The 27,181-nt window shown below is 41.6% G+C and overlaps 1 protein-coding gene across 2 annotated transcripts in view; it reads right to left on the minus strand.

Annotated features, from left to right (window-relative positions):
- EDIL3 (EGF like repeats and discoidin domains 3) overlaps positions 1 to 27,181 on the minus strand; it is a 434,555-nt gene that overhangs the window by 104,432 nt on the left and 302,942 nt on the right. For both annotated transcript variants that reach the window (XM_024216158.3, XM_024216234.1), the window contains exon 6: positions 21,470 to 21,651. In XM_024216158.3, the coding sequence (XP_024071926.1) occupies positions 21,470 to 21,651 (182 nt within the window). The remainder of the gene's footprint in view (positions 1 to 21,469; positions 21,652 to 27,181) is intronic.

Raw genomic sequence — 27,181 nt, forward strand, 5'->3', positions numbered from 1 at the left:
ATTCAGTAAAGATAAATGCAAAGTACTATACTGAGGAAGGAAAAATCAAATGCACAACTACAAATGGGGAATAACTGTCTCAGTACTACTGAAACGGATCTGGGGGTTATAGTGGATCACAAATTGCATGAGTCAGCAATGTGATGCAGGTGCAAAAAATGCTAATATTTTGGGATGTATTAAATGTCATATGTAAGACACAGGAGGTATTTGCCCTGCTCTGCTTGGTAGTGGTGAGGCTTCAGCCGGAGGATTCTGGGAGCTGCACTTTAGGAAAGATATGGACAAATTGGAGAGAGACTGAAGGACAGCAACAAAAATGATAAAAGGTTTTGAAAACCTGACTATGAGGGAAGGTAACAAAACTGGGCATGTTTAGTCTTGAGAAAAGAAGACTGAGGAGGGTCTTCTTAACGGTCTTCCAATATGCTAAGGGCTGTTATGAAGAGGACATGGATCTATTATTCTTTGTGTCCACTGAAGGTAGGACAAGAAGTAATAGGCTTAATCTGCATCAAGGTAGATTTAAGTTAGATGTTAGAAAAATCTAAATATAAGGGTAGTTAAGCTCTGGAATAGGCTTTCAAGGAAGGTTGTGGAGTCACCATCACTGGAGGATTTTAAGAACAGGTTGGCCAAACACCTGTCAGGGATGGTGTGGGTTTACTTAGGCCTGCCTCAGTGCAGACGGCTAGACTTGATGACTTCTCGAGATCCCTTCCAGCCCTACATTTCCATGATTCTATGGTTTTGACTATGTTTAACAATTTGTACTTTTAATATAAATGGGAATGGACTACTCAATAGCTTTTAGTTTTGACAATACCTGAAAGCAAGGGTAAATGAGATGGAGGGGAGATGAAAATTATTTATTAAAGTAATGTTTGTGTTACTCAGTGATTTGTAATATGCACAGCATAAGAAATGCCATACTGGGTCAGACCAATGGTCCATTTAACCCAGTATCCTGTCTTCTGACAGTGGCCAATGCCAGGTGCTTCAGAGGGAATGAACAGAACATGTAATCATCAAGTGATCCATCTCCTGTCACCCATTTCCAGCTTCTGGCAAACAGAGGCTAGGGAAATTCCAGAGCATGATTTTGCATTCCTGCCCATCCTGGCTAATAGCCATTGATGAACTTATCCTCCATGAACTTATCTAGTTCTTTTTTGAATCCTGTTATAGTCTTTGGCCTTCAAAACATCCCCTGGCAAAGAGTTCCACAGGTTGACTGCACATGGTGTGCAGAAATATTCCTTTTGTTTGTTTTAAGCATGCTGCACATTAAATTCATTTGGTGATCCCTAGTTCTTGTGTTATGAGAAGGAGTAAATAACACGTCCTTATTTACTTTCTCCACACCAGTCATGATTTTATAGACCTCTATCATATCCACCCCTTTCTCGTCTCTTTTCCAAGCTGAAAAGTCCCATTTTATTAATCTCTCCTCATATGGAAAATGTTCCATACCCCTAATTATTTTTGGTGCCTTTTTCTGTATCTTTTCCAATATATCTTTTTTTGAGACAGGGTTACCAGATATACACACAATATTCAAGAGGTGGATGTACCATGGATTTATATAATGGCATTCTGATATTTTCTGTCTTATTATCTATCCCTTTCCTAATGATTCCCAAAATTCTGTTGGCTTTTTTGACTGCCGCTGCACATTGAGTGGATGTTTTCAGAGAACTATCCACAATGACTCCAAGATCTCTTTCTTGAATGGTAACAGCTAATTTAGACCCCCTCATTTTATATGCATAGCTGGGATTATGTTTTCCAATGTGCATTACTTTGCAATTATCAACATTGAATTTCATCTGTCATTTTGTTGCCCAGTTACCCAGTTTTGTTAGAACCCTTTGTAACTCTTTGCGGTCTGCTTTGTACTTAACTATCTTGAGTAGCATAGTAGAATCCCAATCATGTGAAGAGATTTGCTTACAAGGACCATTATATGTGGGGCTCCCAGTGTGTAGACCCTAAAGTCTTCAGTGGAGTCTTGTGCACTGGCAAAGGTCAGCTGTGCAAAGCTCACTGCAGGATCAGGGCCTAAGACACCTATAGGTCTTGGTGGTGACACAGAGTTGAATTTGCAGAAGTGCTAAGGAACTTAGAAGCCTAAGTCCCATTGTCAAAAGTGTCTCAGGAACGTAGAAGGTTAAGGCTCATTGAAAGTCAATGGGACTTAGGGTCCTAAATCATTTACATGCCTTTTGAAATTTTATCTACAATCTGTGTGTGTAGATCCCTTTCCAGGATTAGGGCCTTACTTGGCAGGCCTTCTTGCCAATCCTCTCCTTGACCACTATTGACTATGGACTAGGAATGTAGTTTATCAATTTAAAAAATATATTTTTAAATGGTGAGATGATAATAAAAGGAGGAAGTAATATAAACCAGTACTTTCTGAAAGGGGTAACAAATGTACCACCAAATATTTTTTTTTTTTAAATAAAACACCTACTGAATTCTCTTTCACTAATAATTATTTGCAATAAAATAAATGATTAATACTTGAATATTAGTCTGGAAAGTCTGCACATATTAGATTATAAAAGGATATCTCGGCTTTGGCAGGCTACATGATAAAGCCAGTTGGGGGAGCTTTTAATATAGGTAGCCATAAAGAACATTTTACTACATCCATGGTGATTTCTATAAAGGAACTTACAATGTTTCAGTTTGTAAAGCCCAGCTGGTCTCAAACACAGGCCTGCAGAGCTGCCAGACAGCCAACATCCCCATGCTGCCAATCCAGGGCAACTGTACACAGTTTGCACTCCACTACCACTGATCTGCAGTGAACACAGACCATGGGAAGTCCTGCCTCAAGGGGCCTGACAGGCAGTATCTTTATGGCTCCTGATTGGTTCACTGCCCTATATAATCCCAAGGGGAGTTCCAGAAAGTGTTCAGGCAACAATGTGAATCTCCTATAGCTGCCATGACCATTCCTGTTCTTGAACTGCTGGCTTTGACCTCAGCTTGATTTGGACTTCACCTCCTGATGCAGACCCTGAAACCTGACTCAGACTCTAACCCTGGGTATCGACCCCGGCCTGCAACCTGACTAGAAACATCGCCACTACTACCAGTCTCAGGTTGGGTTCTGACAACCCTTGTCAGGACTCTGACAGTTTGCCTGGGCCACCCTAACCTGTGGTGAAGGCCTACGTTGGGGAACCACGGAGGGAGAGGGCCACTTTCTGCCCAGCATGCCTCAGAGGATATTAGAGATGCCTGAACAGACTGACCACTCTGAGGAGGAACTCCCCACGCTTTGAGACCAAGTATCGCAGCTTGCAACAGAGAACCAAGCTCTGTACAGGCAATCCACCCAGTTCCACAATAAAAACATGGCACTGCAGGCCCAAATGGCACAACATGTTACTGATAACCAGATGCTATGAGAGCAGGCAGCCGAGCTACAGGATAACAATGCTGCATTACAGGCACACACTGTGGCTGTGTACCCAAACCCAGTCCCCCTCCTAGAACATTTTAATGGGGACCGCCAAAAATGCAGGGGCTTTATTAACCAATGTTGCCTGCTGTTTCTGCTCCACCCCTGGTCCTACATCACTGACCAAACAAAAGTAGGACTCATTATTAGCCTCCTGATAGAAGATGCAATTGACTGGCCTTGTCCCTATCTGAACAAGTGGGCATGTCTATTTGACTGGGATGCCTTTCCAGGCGTTTTCAGGCGTATTTGACAATCCTCACCATGCCTACTTGGCAGAGGCGACTCTATGCAAACTCCAGCAGGGGTAGGGACCAGCCTCCTTCTATGTTGCCTACTTTCAGTGACTAGTCTCTGACACTGAGTGGAATGAAGTGGCCCAGTTCTACAAGTTCTGGTGGGGACTATGTGAGGAGGAGATTAAGGATGACCTAGCTCGGATGGATGCCCTGACTAACCTAGATGCTTTCATCGACCTTGTCATATGAATCAACAGTACTCTCAGTGAGTGACATGAGGAAAGGAGGGGTCCACGTTGCTAACGGAACAGTTGTAGGAGCTGGATTTTATAACGTACTATGAGAATTAATGTATAATTTGATTTCATCCTGTCAGCCACCCTTTTTGAATAGCAGAAAGGAAAGACAGACCAGAACAATCCTTATGAATGATTATGGTCACCCTTTTGTTTTAGAATAAGTTATAAAGCTACTATGGTTTCCTATATGTATTACAAATTAGGAAGTAAGAGACAGGATTCTGTATTGTATCTATGTTAAGATTAGAGAGATGTTGAGAGCCTGAAGCCCCAATGTGAATTGTTTTAGTTATAAGATTTAGCAAGGCTTGATTTGCAATGTATTCTGCTGAATATACAATTCTGCTGTCTGTATACCTTTGAAGGTTTCTGTAAGAGATTGTTTGTGTGAATGAGGAATGCATGCATCAGGAAAAGATAAGGTGTGAAAGCCATCACAAATGTCCAGATGGTCAAGAAGAAGTGAGAGACTTGGAAAGACGAGCAGACAATCAGAAAACATCCATTGTATCCGGTGCTAAACATGTTAGCAGCATTGACGACCTCAGAGGTGAGGCAGACACCCCCGAAGGCGAGACAACAAATAGGAGATAACGATGGGAAGCCGGACAATAACCATCAAATGATAACACCACCTAAGGACTAATGATTACAGGATGACATTGCAAAATGCATGGACTCAAATGGAAATTTACAACTATAAAGCTGGGGTGTTTTGCCATGGAACTCTGGGTTCCTGCAAGGCCTCGGAGCATCGTATCGCGACCGACAGAACCCAGCTCCACACTCGTGCTCAATCTAACTGGCCATTAGATTGACTCGAGCTACAACAGACTGGTAACTATGAACATCACTGGCAGGACTATGTGTGTGTATGTGTGTGTGACTGAAAAGCATATGCTAACTGTGGTATTCTCAATAAATGCTGTGTATTTACCTTCCTCTATAAAGATCCCATGTACTTTGTATGAGCATAACACAGTGCTCCTTAGTACTTGTCTCCAGCCCAGACGCTAAACTTGCGTAGCTGGATAGCACCCACCACCCTCTGACCCCGGAGGAAAAAAACAGCACCATTGCCACCACAGGTTTTGTTTCTACTGTGGACGATCTGGCCATGCTTTTGCCTACTGCCCACCCTGAGCTCTAGCGTGACACAGTTCAGGAAACAACCACGCCCAGGCCTGGTAGAGGGGCTTGGCCTAGGTGGGCCCCTCAATAATGCCCTCCGTTCCTCACCAAGGAACCTTAAAGTCCAGATCTGTCTTTGCATTCTAGGGGAGCCTTACCGAATTCTGCTACAGTAGGCACTGGTGGATTCCAGGGCAGCAGACAACTTCATAGATGCTGATACAGCCCAAGCCCCAAGTATTCCAGTTCAACCAAAGACTGTCCACAACCTATTGTAAACTATAGATGGCTCACTCCTGTCATCAGGGCCAGTGACACAGGAGATGGTGCCATTCAGGACCATCAGGAAGTCCTTCAGTTTGAGAAAATCCGCTCACCACACATCCCCATAATTGCTGGCATTTCATGGCTGTTGGCTCATGATCTGTACATCCTTTGACATGAGCACCAAGTTAACTCTTGGTCCAAGTTCTGCCAGCAAGTCTGCCTTTGTGCACCATCGGATTAATCCCAGAATCAAAATGTACTCCCTCTCAGGGCCTTGGCTCAGGGTCAGCTGGGAGCACCACTGGAGTTGACTTCAGCACTGTCCCCAAGTACAGCAATTATGGTGATGTCTTTGGCCTGGTCTACACTACGGGATTAATTCGGATTTAGCAGCGTTAATCCGAATTAACCTTTCACCCGTCCACACTACAGAGCCAGTTAATTCGAATTAAAGGGCACTTAAAATCGATTTCTGTACTCCACCTCGACGAGCGGAGTAGAGCCTAAATCGATTTTGTTAATTCGAATTAGGGTTAGTGTGGCCGCACACCACCGAATTACTGGGTTTAAATTAATGGGGTAGTGTGGCCGCACACCACCGAATTAATGTGGTTAAAAACCGAATTAAGGTGCTTAGTGTGGCCGCGCACAATCGAATTTATACAACCTGTTTCCCAAATTCGAATTATCTAAATTCGGATTAATCCTGTAGTGTAGACATACCCTTTGACTAAAAGAATGCTGACACCCTACTATGACACCAGAATTATAACTGCCCAGTTGAGCTGCAACCAGGGACCCAGGTGCCATTTGTCCATATCCACACAATATTGGAACCAGAGCTGTTTGTCCTGTACTCTAGGAGAATCTGGCCAAGGTTTTCATAAGGCCAGCAGCTTCTCCTACTGGAGCCCCAGTTCTGTTTGTTAAAAGGAAGATGGAACCCTGTGCCTACGCTTGGATTACCGAGTCCTCAATCAGGTTACCATCAGGAATCAATACCCCCTTCTACTCCTCCTGGAACTACTGGACTGTGTACAATTGGCTCAAGCATTCATAGAATTCGTCATAAGTGTGGGGCCTACAACCTGATTTGGATCTGAGCCAGGGATGAGTGGAAGATGGCTGTACCTAGTTAAAAAAGCTAGTACAAATTCTTGGTAATGCCATTTGGCCTCACAAATGCCTGCAACATTCCAGCATTTTATGAACGAGGTCTTAGACCAGTATATTGTAGTCTACCTAGATGATATGCTCATCTTTTCTGAGGATCCCAAGCAATACACCCAGAACATCCACTTGGTCCTGCTTCACAAATGTCCACCAGGACAACTGATCCAGCCTCATACCCCAAGCAGAGTTTTGTTACAACAACACTGACCATGTCTCACCACGCAGAGACCATTCTATGCAAACTATGTTTTTCACTGCCAACTCCACCAATCCCACAGTCGCTGACTGTGGCAGATCCAGGAGGGCCAAGAAGAACTCAAGGCACATCTGGACAAGGCCAAGGGAGACAACAAGCAGCATGTTGACTGCTGGCGCCAGGAAGGCCTGGCATACACTAATCGGGCAAAAAGCGTGTCTCAGTCCAAAACCTGTGCACCAACTGGCCATGTTGTAAACTGGATTACCGATACCTCAGGCCATATTCCATCAGTCAGGTAATCAACCCAGTGACCATGAAGCTTCAGTTTCCCAGATCCCTCAAAATACACCTAGTGTTTCACGTATCTTTGGAAAAACCCTACACTGACAACCCCTTCGCTCACTGGGCTCAAAAACCATCCCCTCCAGTGTGGACCTAAGAACACAAAGAGTATGAGGTCATGAGAGGCTGGACTTGAAAAGTCAATTGCAGCTGTCTCTGGTACCTTGTAGATTGGGAAGATTACGGCCCAGAAGAGGGATCCTGGGAGCCAGAATCACAAGTCCATGCCTCTGACATCATGGCAGCCTTCCACATGGCCCATCCAGACAAAACTGGGCTGGTGGAAGGTGCCCCCACAGGGAGCTGGGTAAAGGTAAGGCCCAGTGGGTCTTGAAACCTGCCACCCCATAGCAGCTGTAATTAGTTTGCAATCCACAACCCACTATGGACACAGACCATGGGAAGTCCCTCCTTAAGGGCTCTGACAGGCAGCGCTCTCATGGAAGTGTCCAAGCAACAGCGTGGATCTCCTATAGCTGTCACTATCATTCCTGCTGTTGAACTGGTAGCTTTGATGTCCGTTTGATTTGGACTTCTCCTGACCCGGACTGATGGCCTTCGTCATGATAGTGACACAGTTTTACCATTTAAAAATTATGAAGTGTTTGATCACATCATTTACTATAAATACATTAAAACGCATTAAAAATGCACATTTATGTGCATTTTGTCTCTTACAAGAAGATTGTTTTAACTAGCATTCTTCTACTATTACCATATTTTCTAAAACTGACAGCAGCTGCAGTTAACATGTAGAATATATCTTTTTAAACTATTAAGAAAGCAAATTTTCACCAGCATTATGGTAATTAGGGTGAATAGCCAAACAATTATATTGTGTTATGGCAATACCAAGGCTTGCTAACTTAATGTTAATTGTCTTTTTGTTTTAGTTGTTTAATCAAAAAGTAGCATACATTTTTAAGACCTCCTTTATAACTACATATAAGAGATTACTTTTTAAATCTCATTTTAAATGAAATTGAAATTTTCCATCAGGGATAATTTAGAAGGGATCATTAGACTAAGCAATAAATTAATGTACTCGGTATAATGCTGCCTTTGGGATATAGGCTGGAATACAGTTGTGCTGGGAGCACTATACTTTCCAGCCCTGAGTAGTGTAAAAAAATATTCACTTCTCACAAGACAGGCAATGTATCCACTGGGTGAAAAGTTCTATTCTCTCCTCTTCAGGTTCTTATACCACACCCATCATCATGGTATCTGAGCATGTAGTGTCCCGTGCAACTAAAACTTATGGTACATACAACTCAAAAACACAAGGAGAATGATATTTGTAAAATAATGGCTTTTCAACCTTAACATCCATGCCAGAGCCCCGAGGCGATATTCACATTTGGATACAGCCTTTCCTCAAGGTTCTCAACATGCTTTAGCAGGTTATGGTAGGTATTCCCTATCTGTAAAGTGAGGATGGTAAATTGAGGCACAGAGGTTAAGGAACAGATTTTTAAAAGGTATTTAAGTGCCTACTCGGATTTTCAAAAGCATCTAGGTGCCCTATTTCTATGGGTTGAAGGCACCTAGATACTTTTGAAAATCCGAGTAGGCACCTAATACCTCTTAAAAATCTGGCCCTAAGTGATTTGCCCAAAGTCACACAGTGAGTCTGTGGCAGAGCAGGGATTAGAACCCAGCACTCCTGAAAATTAATCCCCTACATAACTGCTAGAAATACCAGATCCCCCCAGCCATTTCCCCTCATTTGATACTATACTGCATAGTTCAGTTTCTCTTCCCTTGTGAGTGATAGCTCATGCCACTGTAAATTTCTTTGGCCAAGGACATTTGGATGGGACACTATAACAGGGTGGCTTGCCCATGAGCAAGAGAGCTTGGGACTAAGCCTGCCCTGATCACAAGGAGCCTCACCTGAGTGGAATCAGGTGATTTTATATAAAAGGCAGCAGGTGACTAATTGAAGGAGAGTATGGGAACAGGAGCAGAGGGCTGAGCTCCAGCCAGAGAGGACTGGGAACTGGCACTTCAGGTAGAGCTTCTAATTTTGGACTTTATGTTGAATTATTTTGTGATTAAGGACTTTGACTGTATCCATTATTAAACCAGCCCCAGAAAGGGGTACTGTAAGGCACAAGAAATAGGGTTACCACCTTTCTAATGGCTGGGAACCGGACCCCCCCTTTCCCCGAGGACCTTCCCCCGAAGACCTGCCCCCTGCCCTGCCTCTTCCCCTGAGGCCCCACCATGTTCTGCCTCTTCCCCTCAAGGCCCTCCCCTGTCGCTTGCTCCTCTTCCCCCTCCCCCAGTCACTTGCTGGATTGTCTCCACATTCTCCCTTCCCCCCCACCCCAGCTGGACTTCCTGTTCTCTGGGGCTGGGATGGGAGTTGTTGCAGCCTGACAAGGAGCCTGCCTGGAGGTAGGAGGAGGCTCCAGCTGAGAAGGGGCTGGGGCAGATTAATGACCTGGTGCTTCTGCTCACTCTGTGATAACTGGGCTTTTGGTGTCAGTCAGTACATTTGATTAGACACTGCCAGGTCCCTCTTTTGACCAGACTTCCCAGTTGAAAACTGGGCACCTGGCAACCCGGACACAGAAACTAAAAACTGGACTGTCCTGGTAAAACCCAGACTGGTGGAAACCCTAACAACAAAGCCTCTCTGGAGAGCTTCAGGGACCTGTAAAGGGGAGGCTAACTAGAGGCCGGGCACTTCAGAGGCACCTTTGGCTACAAGGGGGAGGGTAGGTGGTGGCCAGACTGTCTGCCACACTGGTATAGTTGACAGGATCTCTGAATCCCCTCCTGTCAAGGAGGGAAGTAACAATGGTGCAGGAGCAGATAGCAAGATGGAAGAGATACCGTAGTACCTGGTATGACAACAGCAGACCCAGGCTGTCCTCTTGCAACTTCGGCAGGATCAGCAAAGGAAGTGCTGTGGACAGCCCAGCATAATCAGCGGCAGAGGCAAGAGGCTCAGTGCTGTCGACAGGAGAGATACACGCTGCACTCCCCCGTTTCCAATGTGGGAAGCCAGGACATAGGCATTTGAATGCCCCAGGTGGTGACCTGATTCCAGGGGATGGTTGGCCCAGAAATGGAGGAACGCTGAAGCATGGATCCAGGGGGAAAGGAGATGACCTAAATGCTTTCAGTGTGGAAAGGCCAGGCACATTAGGAAGATCTGCACTGTGAAGAAGCTGCTGAGGAAAGCCCTGCAGAACAAGGAAAGATAATTCCCCAGTAAGAGAGGCCAAGTCAGAGAGGGTGCAGACCCAATACTGAGACCAGGGGAAGAAAAAAGGCAAAGCAGCACTCTGTAGAATGAGAATTCTATAGCAGGGGTGGGGGCTATGGGGAAGGAGTGGAGTGGGGGGTGGGGATGGGGCTGGGGTGGAGCAGTCACGGGGGCTTTGGGGAAGAGGCGAGGGTGGGGCAGCGACGGGGGCAGCTTTCCTGGCCGGCTCAGCCAGCCGGTGGATCGGGCTGGCCCCTAGGGCACCAGGAAATTTGGGGCAATTTGGTGCCCCAAATTTCCTAGTGCCCTACGCAGCTGCATAGTTTGTGTATGGGTAAGGACGGCCCTGGACATACATCTGGGAACTGAGTAAGCGTGGATGATACAACAATGGCAGCACCTCCTACCGTTGCCAAGAGGTGCAACACAGAGCTAAGAGGGGAGGATGTGAGATGGCTACTTTCTCTGGCTGAGAAGCACGGAGTAGAGCTGGCTGTTTTGGAAGGACAAGCTCACTGATAAGCATCAGGCAACCTAGCAGAAAGGGATCACTTTCTCATCACAGTTAGCAAACTGGAAGGGGAATTGGAGACTCTTCAGGCCCAGACCCCAAAGCCAAAGGTGTCACTGAATGGGGAAAAACATTTCCAATTTCTCATCATATGTCAACCCCATTTACTTCTCTGGGGCCTCCTTCACTGTTGGTTTAATGATGGAGGAGTGGACAATATTTCCTGAGTGATACTATTCAACAACCAAAACTTACTTATGCACAATGCTTTCCATCAACAACCGACATTTACCTGCAGTTACCACCCAATAGCATGAGACATGGCAGGGGTTGGGTTTGAAGGACTGACGTCTAGCAGAGCCCTTGTTGGCATTGGGGGGGGGGGGGGGGGGAGGGATGATCTCTGGTAAGCTTCTTAGTGTGTGTGTGAGGGTTCTTTTATTGTTTTTAATGTGTTTTACACTGTGATGCTTTTATTTTAAGAATAAATGTGCTTGGTTAAAAGGATGTGTGATAACTTAAGTGCTAGCAATTATAGCTGTTCATAACCTTTGGTGAGAAAGCAAAGCACAGATGCTGGTCTGTTTAGGGAATTGTTGGTTTGCTGCGAATATTAGCGTGTAAGCAGGGAACTGTGCAGCCTGGAAAAGCCTCGGTCAGAAGGGAGAGTGAGGAACTGCGAGCCTAGAGTGAGTGCCCTGGGTGGAGCAAAAGTGAGGAAATATGGGTGCAATTGCCCTGAACTGTGACACTTTTTTCTTCCAGGTCATTGTTAAAAATGTTAAATGGCAAAAGGTCGAGAATCTATCCCTGAGGTCCCCAGTAGAAATACCCACTCAACGATGAGTCCTCCTTTACAATTACATTTTGAGAGATAACAGCTAGCTTTGAATCCATTTAATGTGTGCCATGTTAATTTAGTATATTGTAATTTTTTCATCAATGTCTTGCTGACTAAAATGCCTTACAGATGTCTAAGAATATTCCATCAACACTATCACCATTATCAACAAAACTTGTAACCTTAAAAAAAGGTTCCATTTTCAACAAACCTATGTTGATTGGCATTAATTAAATAGCCTACTTTAATTCTTTATTAATCAAATCCCTTATAAGATGTTCCATAATCTTGCCCAGGGCCAATGTCAGGTTGACAGGAATATAATTCGCTGGGTCATTCCATTTACCCTTTTAAAATATTGGCACAACATTAGTCTTCTAGTCTTCTGGAACTTCCCAGTGTTCCAAGACTTATTGAAAATCAACATTAGTGGCTGAGAAGCTCACTGGACCAACTCTTTTAAAACTCTTGAATACTAGTTATCTGGACCTGTTGATTTAAAAATATCTAACATTAGTAGCTGCTGTTTATCATCTGCTTAAGTTACTATTGGAATGGAAAATGTTTCACCATAATATAACTACATCACTTTCCACCCCTAAATATAGAAGAAAAATGTTTATTGTACATTTCTGTTTCTCTTGCATTATTATTGAAAACTCTTCCATTTCTATTTAGTTTTGGACCAATACCACTGTTAGAATTCTTTTTGTTTCTAATCTATTTTAGAAACTCCAATTTACTGTCCCTAACTGTGATGCCTATAGATGTCTCCTTGCGTCCCTTTGCTTCCCTTATCAATTGTCTACAATTCCTAGTTTCTTGTTTAGATTCATTACTATCAGCTTCACCTTTCTTCCTTTTTTTAAATAGCTGCCTTCAGTTTCCCTCTAAACCAAATTATTATTTTAAAACTAGTACAGCTTTCTTTCTTGATTTTTTTTGGGGGGGGGATTGTAACTTTTTGGGCATTGAGTAAAGTGTTCTTAAACAATTCCCTCATCATTCATATTTTTTCAGTTTAATTTTTTTCCTCTATTAGGGAGGTTCATTTCAGTATTTTAAGAGATAAGAGGTATGATCAAATAAAACTGGGATGGCTGCAGTAAGGGGCTAGAGTAGGAAGATTAGAATACTTGGATGCTGATTAAGATTTATTTTTTGGGGGGGGGGGGGACTTGGGAGGACAAAACTTATATCCCAAGCCCATAAAACAGAGGAGCTAGCAATGATAAAGAAAATAGCTCTGATTTATAACTGGGATTTTACAAGAAAACAGTTAGCATTACTACAATAAGCAGAGAAAATTTTGATCATCTCTAACCAGCAATTATTAAAATAAAAGTATAAAAATATGAATTTCTCCCCTTTTAATTAGAAACAATAATGTCTGTTGTCACTAATGAAGCAGTAAGTGGTTAACATGGATGTTATATTATTAATATTCTTTGATTTTCCTTATAGGTTTAGGTCAGCAGAACTTTATAAAAAGAGAGTGATGACTGAGTTTGCCTTTAATTTGCTTTCAAAAACATGGTCATTGACCCTTTAAATCGCCAGCCGATTACAAGCATTGTAGTGTCATCACTAATTACATGCCGGGAGCATAAATTTAAAATAGCAATTTCAGTTTTCAGTTCATCAGGAGAATGCAGGAAAATGAAATTGCATACTAATTAGTTCATGTGTGTCAGACACCTGAAAGATTAGGGGGAAAACTGCACTCATTACAAGTGAGTTATAAGCAAAGTACTCAAAACCTTTCACTTGACGGGCTGCATATAAATAAAGAAATTAAATGACAAAAGATAATGATGTTACAGACAAAAATAGCTAGGGTCTGAATATAATTATACTTTGTGGGACTTTGTCCATTGTATAACAAATTCCGTAAGAATTTTCTTTACATTGGAAACTATGATAAAGAAACACGCTACTGTTTTAGGTTCACTGAACCATATGTTAATTTGCTTTCTACATATATATGTATCTATAAATGAGTTTCTTGTTTCATATCATTCTACCTAATCTCTGTGAAACATTCATTCAGTTTCTGAAGAAAAAAAATTGCCATTCTGAGAACCCAACTATTCCATCAATCAGACCACCATGAAGGTGATGCTCTGAATAGACCTCCTCCATCCTGCACGCAGAGTGGATGAGGTCAGCTGATTCCACAGCACTGTTTTCTACCGCTCCCACCCTGGCCTGCATCCCACAGGGAGCCTTCTTCAGGGGCAGCGCTTACAGATGGGGAGGCAAAAAGGGGTGGGCTGAAGATGGAAGGAATGTTCCTCTTTCCCCCTTTCTCGCAAGAACTACAGGAAATTGGCCAGAAAGTTAATAGATTCCAAGGCCAGAAAGGACCAATGTGATCCTCCTGTACAGAACATAGAACCATCCCAAAATAATTCCTAGAGCAGATCTTTTAGAACAAAATCCAATCTTGATTTAAAAATTGCCAGTACTAGAGTCTTGATAAATTGTGCCTATGGTTAATTAATCTCACTGTCAAAAATTTACATTTTATTTCCAGTCTGAATTTGTCTAGCTTAAACTTCCAGCCATTGGATTGTGTTATACCTTTCTCTGCTGAACTGAAGAGCCCATTGTTAAACATTTGTTCCTCATATAGGTACTTATCGACTGTAAAATCAAGTCACCGCTTAACATAAGAATGGCCATACTGGGTCAGACCAAAGGTCCATCTAGCCTAGTCTTCTGACAGTGGCCAATGCCAGATGCCCCAGAGAGAATGAACAGAACAGGTAATCATCAAGTGATCCATTCCCTGGTGCTCACTCCTATCTTCTGGCAAACAGAGGCTAGAGCACCTGCAACAAGCTTCACACTAAGTATGTAAAATAAAAATATTTTGATTTTTATTTTTGTACCTATATTATCCTCTTTTTTATATTATACAGTTAAAAATACACATATATAAATATCAATTTAATACCGCTTTTAATCTACTGGATATGCAGAAAAACAGTCATGACACAGGTGGACCGTGTACTTTTTATAGCATGTTGGGAGACCTCAGAAAAAAAAAAGCTGCTCTAAAACATGTTTTCTAATAATTCTGATGGCTATTCTCTGAGTTCCCTACTCTCCAATTTATCAACATCCTTCTTGAATTGTGGGCACCAGAACTGTATACAGTATCCAGCAGTGGTCACACCAGTGCCAAAGATAGAGGAAAAATAACCTCTTGCTCCTACTTGAAATTCCCCTGCTTATCCATCCTTGGATTGCATCAGCTTTTTTTGGCCACAGCATCACATTGTGAACTCATGTTCAGCTGATTATCCACCATGAACCCCAAATCTTTTCAGAGTCACTGCTTCCCCCATATGGTCCCCCATTCTGTAACTATGACCTACATTCTTTGTTCCTAGATGTATGCATTTACATTAGCCATATACACAGCATATTGTTTGTTTGTGTCCAGTTTACCAAGAGATCCAGATCACTCTGAGACAGTGACCTATCCTCTTCGTTGTTTACCACTCTAATTTCTGTCATCTACAAACTTTACCAGTGACAATTTTATGTTTTCTTCCTGGTCATTGATTAAAAAATGTTAAATAGCAGTGAAAACACTCCTGCTTGATGATGGTTCCCCACTTAACATTGCATTTTGAGTTAACTAATTTTTAATTCATTTAATGTGTGCCATGTTAATTTTATATCATTCTAGTTTTTTAATCAAAATGTCACAAGGTCTAATACCTTAGACAAATCTAAGTATATTATGTCAACACTATTACCTTCATCAACCAAACATTTCATCTCCTCAAAAAAACATGTCAATTTAGTTTGACAGGATCTATTTTTTCATAAACACAAGTTGATTGGCATTAATTATATTCTCCTCATTATTAATCAAGCCCCATATGAGCTACTCCATTATCTTGCCTGGGATTGATGTCAGGCTGCCAGGCCTATAATTATCCATGTCATGCCATTTTCACTTTTTAAAAATTGGCACAATATTAGCTTTCTTCCATCTTCTGGAACTTTTCCAGGGCTTCCAAGACTTACTGAAAATTAACATTAATGGTCCAGCAATCTCCTTAGCCAGCTCTTTTAAAACTTTTGGATTCAAGTTATCTGGACCTTCCAGTTTAGAAGTGTCTCCCTTGAGTAGCTACTGTTTAACATCCTCCAGAGATACTAGTGCAATGGAAAGAATGTCACAGTATGAGACTGTCTATTGTCTCCCTAAATACAGAACAAATATTTAGTGAACACTTCTGCCTTTCTTCATTATTGTTGATAATTCTACCATTTCCATCTACTAATGAACGAATACCATTGTTAGGATTCTTTGTTCTTAATATATTTTAAAAACTCTTTATTGTCTGTACCTTTGCTGGCCATACATTTCTCCTTGTGTCGTTTTGCTTCTCTTATCAAGTTTCTACAATTTCTAATTCATATTAATTACTATCAATCCTCCTTTCTTCCATTTGTTATACATTATTTTATTCTTATTTGTTATAGCTACCTTCACTTTCTCTTCAAACCAGGTTGGTTTTTCAACTAGCACAGCCTTTTCCCTCAATTGTGGGATTGTAGCTTTTTGGGCATCTAGAAAGGTGTTCTTAAATTATTCCCAGTTATTATTCACATTTTTCTAATTAAATTCTTCTCCTCAGCTGAACTGATCCATAATTGTTTTCAGCTTTGTGAAATTGGCCCTATTAAAGCACTAAGTATATATGTATTACTGGTCTGGACTTTATTCTGCTTGCACATTATAAATATGATCAAGTCATGATCACTTTTACCTAAGCTTCCATTAATATTTATTTCTGTGGTCAGTTCCTCTTATCTGTTAGGACAAGGCCTAATAAAGTTAATGCAGTATCAGGCTATATTAACTTTCTCGTATCCTCCACATCTGCCTGTGAGCCTTCAATTCTAAGAAAGGTGCTAGACTGGCCTCCTATGGAGTCTATCCTCAGCTAAAGTTAGATTGTTCTTAGGCACAACCCTGCAGTGGAGGCAATACAGAACACCACCTCCCTTTGGTGAGCGCTAGGCGAGACCAGGGATTGCAATGCAAAAATAAAAAATTCTCCCAGGCTCTTGTGCAATGGTGAGGTCTGAGACTCCTGCTGCTGCTCTCCTTTACTCCCTAACTTCCCCCACTCTGTGCACCCATGTGAGGACCAGGCAATATCTGCCCCTTAATGAGTATTTTACTGGTCAGAGAATGAAACAGGGCTCCAATGCAAAGTACAATGCATCCATGAAATCTGATTTTCCAATGGAGGTTTCTCTGAGAAATCAAAACCAATTTCCGGCAGAACCTCAAAGGCATTTCTCCTTGACAAGGACTGTTTCCCTTCCCAATTTAGATTTTTTTTTTTAATCCCCAGCTATTTTAGCACTAAAGGTATTCAGAAAAATATTGCAAGATTGTTTTATTTATTTTTATGGGAATAATGTATTTTTATGTCCACTCTCCCCCTACTGAAAAGTAGCTCAACAATTTTTCTTTGGGTGCTAAAACAGAAGTTACCCTGGGGCAGAGATAAGCCCTGGAAAATTTCATTTCAATAAGTGAGGGTTTCAAAATGTTATGACTGACTGAAAACAGGTTATAATGGAAATGCTCAGGCAACCTTAACTATAGCTATCTCTAGTGTTCCAGCTATAATGAAACTATAGAAAATCTCTAGTCTTAGAAAATGCAACACTAGCTCTCAATGTTCACACTGAACTTCAATTTTAATGTCTTTCCTGAAAAATCCACATAGTAAACTGCAGGGAACCTTATTTATGCCCAGGAAGAATGGTTGGATGGGATCTATTCCAAGTCTCTAGATAAACTGCTGCAATTTCTAAGAATCACCACAAACACGACCACCTTTCATTCTAAGTGCAAGGGGGAGATGGAGGGATAAAGTAAGAGTCATGTGAGATAGGCTAGGCACATTACTTAATTAATTATTGAAAGGCACTTAAATACTATGGTGATAAAAGTTGTATAAGAATCTGAATAGGATAGAATCAACACTATCTAGTATTACTGGTCAGCTCTGTGTTTTTGGGAAACCAGGGTGCAGTATCCAACCTGCCTGACTCACAAAGGACCCTCCAGCCTCTGCTTGAACCAAAGCCGATCAGAAGAAAGACTTACAAAAAGCAATGAAAAGGCAGTGGGGGATGCATCTAAACCCCTTGGACAAAGGTGACAGGATTAAGGAAACTCCCCTAGCTCATTTGCATTGAAGATGGGACAGGAAGGCATTTGTATGATCAGTTATAGTTTTCTAAACCTGACTTATCATCAAATTTAAGTTACATTTAATATTATAACTGTTTTGTTTGTTTGGCTCCCCTATGGTTATTACCTGGCAATAAATAACTTTCATGGTTAAGCCAGTTGCTTCTCTCTCTCGCCCCCTCTTGGGTGTCTTTTGGCTTTCTCATTCGCTCTGCAGCAACACTCTTCGTACCTAAGCCAAAGATCCCTGCAGTGCCCAGAAATCCTGTGGGGTCTGCTCATCAAGTGAGTTACTACCAGAACAATTGTAACATGAAAGTGGGGATACAGACATGCTGAACCTGGGACATATGAGGAGGGCAGTTTGGAAGTGCTGCTCGACCCAGCCTGCTCAGGCGTACTCTATTCCGGTGCAGTGCCCATGGCATATGAGGGTGAGAGCTTGGAGGTGCTGTTTGACCCAGCCTGCTGAATCCAAGGGCCTATGAGGGTGACAGCTTGGAAATGCTGCTCAACCCAGCCTGAGTCCAGTGACACATAAGGGGTCAGCTTGGGAGTGCTGATTAACCCGGTCCTCTCAGACACGCTCTGTTAATGTGTGTGTGTGGCTGATTCTGCGGCTGGAAGAACCCAGCCCTGGGGAACCTAGGTCCTGCAGGATAGCTCCACTGGGAGGAAGCTATCAGAAGGGAGAAGTAGAGCTCCGTATGAGAACACAAGTGACACAAGGAGTACATTGATAGAATTACAGAACACTGCCCCCCAGAAGAGTAACCCTAATAAATGAGCTACCCCAAAGTAACGGGAAAATCTGCTAACACTAGTCTGAGTCCTGATCTATAGATTATGTATTAATTCTATTGACTATTTAAGAATTCCCAGCTATCACTTTGAGAGTTGACAGGTTCTTGTCTCAAGATTAGTCCCAGTGTTATTCAAAGTATTATATAGTTGGGAACCCCGATGTGCACAGCTGTAACTCTCACACTATAGGAACTCTTCTATATTTACAAATAGTTTATTAATACATTTAATACAATCACAAACACTCCAACTGAGTAAGGTAGATAGAGATACTACAGAAAGTACATATGAATATCCATATACTCACACCATCCCTTGCAGAATAACTTGAAATGTTAGCCATCATCTTCCTCATCACCATCACCTTCCCCCTCATCACCAGAGGCCATCATTCTGGCATCTCCCAAGGGCTACATTTCTCTCTCCTACTGCCCATAGGCTGGGATGCAACTTTTATAATATGTTATGCTGACACCACTATGTCTGTTGCATATTCAGCAGGGGTTTCTCCCCTCTTCCTTATGTGTATTTCCTCACCTTACTAATGTTGGCGTGTACGTCTCCTATAGGTTAGTATAGCAAAGATCTCAACTTATTATCATATATGTCAATTCATTGCCACGGCATAATTGTGGTTAGTCATCTGTGGATGTTGCTTCCTGTTCCTGTGGTTGATAGGTGTCATTATGGTCAAAATTCCCCCTTGCAAATTCTATTTTCAGTTCCCCAAAAGTTAGGGGAGACCTTTAGGTCATTTATCTGTGCCAAACTTCATAGGCCTCAAGCCTTATGCTAACTGCTGAAGCGAATGTCTCACAGGATACAGGTTCCCTGCATTACTGACTAATATAATAAAACAGAATATAATGAAGGCAAGACAGTGAATATAATGAAGGAAAGCTAGCCCTATGGGCTACCGTCCTTAGAAGGGCTGACTGGAAAACAAGAATTTCATTTCACACAAAAGACCTTGCTATATTTTTTTGTGAAAAAAATATATAAAAGGAGAGTGCCCCATGAAGAACAGCTAACAGCCCAGTGATTAGGGCACTGATATAGGAAATGAGAAACCCGGGTTCAAGTCCATGCTCTGAATCAAGCAGAAAATCCCACTCTAGTTTACTGGAGCCAACTTCTCTAGTTTACTGGAGCCTAAAAGGACAATTTACTACTTCATGTTCCCATTTTACTTTTAAGTTAGGTTCTGACTCCAAGAACATACTTCTGCCCAATTCCCTTTCCTTTATTCTCTCCCATTCCTTCTCAGTGTATATTCCGGAATTTCCAACTCCCTGCTGGACTTTATGGAAGGAAACAGATCTTAAGATGCTTAAGCTGGCTGTTTTTTCACTATGGAACTATAATAATTAATAATAATAATAAAACAACATAGGGTAAAATTTTCAAAAACTCTCTTGCTCCTAAATATCACAGGTAGTTTTGAAATTTTTACCTGTAAGAGATTTTGGACCTAAAATTTAGGTAAGTAGGAAAAGTGCACATAACACTTGTGAACATATATTTTATCTACTAGTCAGTAACTGTGCACAAAAGTAACACAGGGAGTCAATGTAAGAACTAAAATATCCCACATGGAACAAAAACTATGCAATTTGCATGTGAATATTATTAAGCATATATTTTACATATTTTACTTGCATGAGACCATATAGAGACTAATATGAAAGTGGCTCCTTTTATATGTTACATATGAGAATGGATAGTAACATATATTACCATGCAACAAGCTTTATTAGGTAACAAATAGTTAAAGTAGCTAAATGCTAGTCCAATACATACACATCATTAAAAACAAAAAAACAATCTATAGAAATCACCAGCTAAGATTAGCTACAAATCTGATATCAAACTTAAAACACTATTCCTTAACATATAGCCATCAGATTTGATATTCCACTGCTTTGCCACTTGTGTAGTCATGTACATCTGTGCAAAGTGAATCCACCTGTGCAAATAACTACACAATTTGCATGGTAATGAAATACCATATCCATTGAGTGGACATTTCCATTTGCAACTTTCCAGAAATATTCTCTTCTGGGCAGAGATAAAGTATGGAGAATTTCAGCCCCCAAAGATATGTTTGAGCAAGTTACAAACATTAGAAAATGGGATTCAAATAGAAGACACATTTCAATCTTAACTACAACAGTTACCACTGCATCTGTTATAATGCACACACTGACTTATTTTATGTGGGCATGTGTGTTACGTAGCTAGACAGAGAGGATACAAATAGAGGGTCCTACACTAAAGTCCCTTCTTGGGCAAAATTCCTAATAAAGCAGATGAGAATTTTTTCTGCATAAAGACTTCAGGATTGAGCCTATGGCTTTATAAATATCAAAGGCTGTCCATCAACAGCTGCTGCTGCTAAATGCTACTATAGCACTAATGAACAGAGATGTGGCATATCTGAAAAGCTGACTCTTTGATAAGAATCTGTTTTTATGTACAGAAGATTCTTACAGTTACAATGGAGTATTAGGGTATGTCGTGTTTTTATATAAGATTTGTATATTTTACACACATAAAGAAGCTGAAATTAGGATCCTCTCCCACCACCCTTTAATCTAGGATGCATGTATGACAGTGAACAAGAATCCTGCTATTAGTTTACCACTTATCTTCATCAGTTTCTTAAATGACTCTGGCAATTGAGTCTAGGAGATTTTTTTTTTTTTTCCCTCCCACAACTCCATCTGTTACCTGAATCCATGGCCATCTGTCATTTTCTGCAGCAGTCCAAGCATTTACAAGACCCTTCTTATTAAGTCGTGCATAGTACGGATACCATTTCTGGAGCCCAAAAAGAGCCCGATGGGTGGATGATGCAGTAATTTGTTGGTTTGATACAATTCCTCCTTCTATTCCCAAGGGGCCAGAGCATCCTGTGAATGAAAAAAGGGGAAAAATGAATACAACTGAAATGATTGATTACTCAGATTCATGACTGACATACTTGGAATAGTGGTTAAATTAATCCAGGATGCTACTGGTTTCAAATATGTTATTAGCAGAAATTTAGAGCATCTGAGTAATACTGTACTATCAGCAGAACTGAGCAAACAGTGCAAAAAAATTGTCCGTGAATAGTTAATTACATTCAACGACTGATTAGATTAACTTCATGACTCCTTTTTGTTTGCTTTCCACAAACATTTGAAAGTCTGAGTTTTATGAATGCAAGTATTCACAAAAATGAACTGTAAGCCTGAATGCTGCAATATTTGCTAAAAACAAATTCCAAATTGTATAATTACTGCAAAATTGGCATTTTGCCATTTGTGCAGTGCTGGTTAGTTCTCTAGCCATCACACAGTGGGAATTGTGAATATTGTAATTGAATATATAATTGGAAATTTGCACTGCATTGGTTAGTTACATAAATAACCTTGTATTAAGTCAGGTCCCTGAGTGGAGCTCTTTTGTAACTAATTGATGCAGCACAAGATGTATATATTCAGTTGGAATATTTACAATTTTATTATAGACTTTTCTATGGTGCTCATCACCAAGGTACCTAAGCACCTCAAGAATGTTAATGGATTTATCCTCCTAAGACACCTATGAGGTATTACGATATTTGCACATGATTGGTTATGCAAGTCATTCAATCAGGGAACAGAACCCATAACCACATAACTTACATGAGTAACCAGCACACAGAAAAAAATGATTATTCAGACTTCACAAATATTCTGTTGACTGAGAATAATTTGCTGGGGAAAAAAATGTGAATCATTTCAAGTGAATGGGATTTTTTTTTCTGTTCCAAAACAATTCACAAGTGGAAATTCATTACATGAATTATTTGTAAATTATTTGCTTAGCTCTGCAAAAGATCTTCTGCAAGTTTGTGGGCCAAATATATCTTGGAAATTTGAAACAGGACAGTAGAGAGCAGACATTTACAGGCATTGATCAGGACATGCAGCTGAGTGAACAACAGACACAGGGATGGATTGAAGTGGCCAGCTGCAATTTTAGTAATTTATCACTGGGAAGTTGAGCTAGGCACCCACCCCCCTGCTCTTACATACCAGGCATTTAACTGGTCTAACAGTGAGTTACTAGGCTCCCACCATATACCAATAACTCAGGGCAAACCTTCCTTGCACTCCCCCAGGACTTACCTCACTTCTGAATTCTCTCTCCCTCTCCCTAAAATGAGGGGATAGAGGTAAACAAGAAGGGACCTCAGTCTGCACAGAGTTCACATGCCCCCTTCTCCTACAGGCACAAGGTCCACCAGCAAAATAGTGGGTCTCATTTACCTCTGGGAGCTGGCCCTTTTCTTTTAAGCTTTATCTGCACTAGCCACTGGGGGCAACAGCAATTAGCTTCATTGCATGCGCCCATCCTTACTGCCTGGCAACTGTTTCTTGCCTGATCAAGCCCTTAAGGAGACAGAGTCAAATGGCAGCTTCTGCATGCAACAGATGGACTCCATTAACCCTAAAAAGCTCAGGCCCTGTGTTGCAAGTGTCCCTGTGTGTGATCACTCAGCCACATGCCTACAAAATTATCCAGGCCACTTCACAGTTCATACTTTTCCAGGTTGATGCAGGTTGACTCAACAGCTCCCCGCCAAATTCACCTTACAAGCATCTTTGATCAAATCAGAACATGCTCAGCCAATTCCACATCCCTCTGGATCCTAATTCTTGCAAGCACCAAGCTAACAGGGACAAGAGGCTTTTGAAAAAATCTCAGGAGAGTTTACATAGATGGGGTAGATAGGCATCAAAGCCACTTAGTCCTGTGCCATCAGCCCAGCCAATAGGAAATCAGAGGACTCAAGGAGGAGGGGGCCAGACTTATCCTGCCAAGCATGTGTTCTTGCAGTCTCTCCTCTTTCTCCTCCAGTATCCTGCTGTCCTATCAACATCCCCTCCTGTTGATCAGGGAGAAGGGAGACATTTTGAACCATATTTGCACATCTGAATGTAGGCATTTCCACCTTAAGCATTAACTGAGAATGAATTCCTAAGTGTTATTTCTGTAAAATGCTTACTACACACCGTGATAAACTTACAAATAATTTAATTTAAACAAACAGTGGGGGAAAAATGACTATTGCAATTTGCTCCCCGAAGCCGTGGCAGGGAGACAGCACTGGTAGTCAATGGCAGCATGATCTCAGGCATTATTATATATTACTGACAAATATAAAACAAATTGTAGTTTTAAGTTGACTTTAGGGTGAGGGCTAAAAGGCCTCTAAAATACTTTGAGGGGCTCCATGTTTATTGTTTTCCAAATGACAAAACCTGCTCACTGTACAACTACAAAAGATGCTGGATGAAATCGTGCCCTCACTGAAATCAATGGCACTGATCTCAACAGGACAGGATTTCACCTGTTATTTCTAATTGCCAGCCAAACTCAGTCTGAAATCTGGAAGCCTAGTTCTGTTTTTCTGGGTCATCCACCACCAACAATATAGATTCTGCAATTAGAGCTTAGTTAATAATTCTGTGGATGCGGCATGAATCAGAATGAAATTCAGTTCACTCTCCCACAGCTGTATTGGCTCCACAGTGGTAACAGGAGGAAAAAATAATAAAACCTTATCTTTGTCACTGACAAAGGCAGACATGACAAAGAATGAACCTGAGAAGCCGAACTGTTAACGATGTATCATTTTTACATAGTAAAATCCAACTTGAAGGTTGACACATCGATTTCATTAGAAAGGTGAAATAATTTGTTAAAATAAGTCTATTGAGCCTGAGAATTGTCACACTTTCAAGTCAGAAGAGGATTTTGAAAAAAAAAAAATGGGGCTTCAAAAGTTAATATGTTTCTGATTTCTGCATAAAGAATTTAATTTCTTTATCAATTCATAATTCAAATACAAAAAACAAAAACAAACCCAGCTTAACTGGTTCCAGTTTCCAATGAAATTAGGCATCCATGAGAGCAAGTGAATAGTGGGGGTTGGTGGAAGTCTAAAAATGGAGATGTTATTAAATGTAATTTCAGATTGGATAGTTATGCTTCTGGATATGGATCAGGTAGTCTGAGGAGGAAAGTTGAATGTGCATCAGTGAGCCGATGGAGGTTAACTTGAACTAGAAGCTTCAGATACAATATTGCATTTTGGCAGCCTTCACTCTGATAAATCATTGCCTAATGACATGTTATTCCTTTTTTACTTATCTAATGTGTTAAAATTTTACACCAATGTTAACTTTTCCCTTGCATATGTTAATTATGGGCAAACAGGTCAAATCCAATCCCCCAGATTTGAATCCTTTCCAATTTTCTGGAAAGGAGGAGGATGTTGATTCTGTGGCTTCAGATGCAACCAATCTGCATGGATTTGAGTCTGATGGAAGCTAAAGCTCGGGATGGAGATAAGACTTAATTCTGGATTCAGGGGAACACGTACAAGTACTGTCCTTGTATTGCTTCCTGCCTCACTTCCCAGCTCCTCATACGTTTAGGCTGGTGGGGAGTTGTAGGAGAGGAAGGTTTCCCTCTAGCAAATAAGTTCATTTTGAGGCAGGTCTGCTCTATATTTTTTCGGGGACTTTTGCTATTTCAGTTGTAGATGTCCTGCTTGTCCTTATAGCTAGGGCCCTACCAAATTCACGGTCCATTTTGGTCAATTTCACGGTCATAGGATTTTAAAAATTGTAAATTTCATTATTTCAGCTATTTAAATCTGAAATTTCATGATGTTGTAATTGTAGGGGTCCTAACCCAAAAAGCAATCGTGATGGAGTTGCAAGGTTAGTGTGTGTGTGTGGGGGGGGGGGGGGGGTTTGCGGTAGTGCTACTCTTACTTCTGCGCTCCTGCTGGTGGCGGCAGCGCTGTCTTTAGAGCTGGGCAGCTGGAAAGTGGCAGCTGCTGGCTGGGAGCCCAGCTCTGAAGGTAGAGCCGCCACCCACAGCAGCGCAGAAGTTGTGGTATGGTATGGTATTGCCACCCTTACTTCTGCACTGATGCCTGCAGAGCTGGGCCCTCAGTCAGCAGCTGCTACTCTCTGGCCACCCAGCTCTGAAGGCAGCAGCTCAGAAATAAGAATGGCACTGTATGGTATTGTGACCCTCACTTCTTCGCTGCTGCTGGGGGTGATGGGAGGGTGCTGCCTTCAGAGCTGGGTACCAGGCCAAAAGCCACTGCTCTCTGGCTACCCAGATCTGAAGGTAGCGCAGAAGTAAGGATGGCAATACAGCGACCTCCCTAAAATAACCCTAACCCTGCAACTCCCTTTTGGGTCAGACCCACAGTTTGAGAATGCTGGTCTCACCTGTGAAATCTGTATAGTATAAGGTAAAAGCAGAAAAAAGAACACATTTCACAGTCCCTGACATGCTTTTCATGGTCGTGAATTTCGTAGGACCCTACTTATAGCAAAATGCACAGGAGAGCATGCAGAGAAGCAGCCTCACTGTACAGAAAGTGTTCATATTGAAACTAGTTTACCACATACATATTGTATTATGTTGACTGACTACTGACAAGTTTATTGTGTGCTCCATTTTTCTGGCCAATGCTAGTGGTGGGGGTGGTATGTTTTCCCACTAGAAGTAAGACAAGAATAGTTTAAAGTGGAAAAGGCAATTATAATTTTATCTTTAATCAGTCAAAAATGAGCACAGGGAACCTGTAAAATGCTCCATAGTCTTATATTGCAGGAATCCCAAACCATGGGTAGTCTGGATTTTGTCCTTGGAAACCTAAAACAGGAGGATTGAAATTTTTACAAGAAGTTTTGGTAACATGGCCACCTGAGCCTGTCTGTAAATACAACAGGATCCTGCATTGTATGATCAGGACAGTACCGGACCAGGGAACCATCTGTTTGTTCTGTGTTTGTACAGTGCCTAGCATAATGTGGTCCAGTCCATGAATGGGGCTCCTACCTACTACTGCAATATAAATAATCATAATAAATAGTTTTGTGAGGATCCCATGTTCTCTTTTGGAGCAAGCATTTATTGTCGCCAATGGATCTGGACCATTTTTTTTAAATGGTTCAAATATTCACATACAAGTTTGTGTGTGCAAACTGGTTAACTACATGCACAACTGCAATGAATGTATTTGGGCCTGCTGATACATGTGCACTTACATTTTATGGCAAGAAGTTCAGTTCTACTTTTACAAAGGTAGTTTCACTAATACTCCCCCGCTCCCCCCACCCCACCTGGAAGAGTTCTAGGGAGGAGCTCTGTGTACCTATCTCCCTAATCAGAGATGCCTTTGAGGGTCCACAGCCCTTCTCACAACAACAGAGATGTCTATATTCTCTCTGACTTTCCCAGTGCCCCTGGGAAGTCTTAAAATGAAATACAGAGAGGTCCCAGGGAAAAGTTAGTAGTATGCAGAGGCCTTGGCTACACTTGCGCGTTATAGCGCAATAAAGCTGCCAAGAGCGTCTACCTCACTCCCCGTCTATACAGGCA

This window comes from Terrapene carolina, unplaced genomic scaffold (genome assembly GCF_002925995.2).
Source record: "Terrapene carolina triunguis isolate 2854851 unplaced genomic scaffold, T_m_triunguis-2.0 Scaffold69, whole genome shotgun sequence".
In the NCBI taxonomy this organism is placed as follows: domain Eukaryota; kingdom Metazoa; phylum Chordata; order Testudines; family Emydidae; genus Terrapene; species Terrapene triunguis.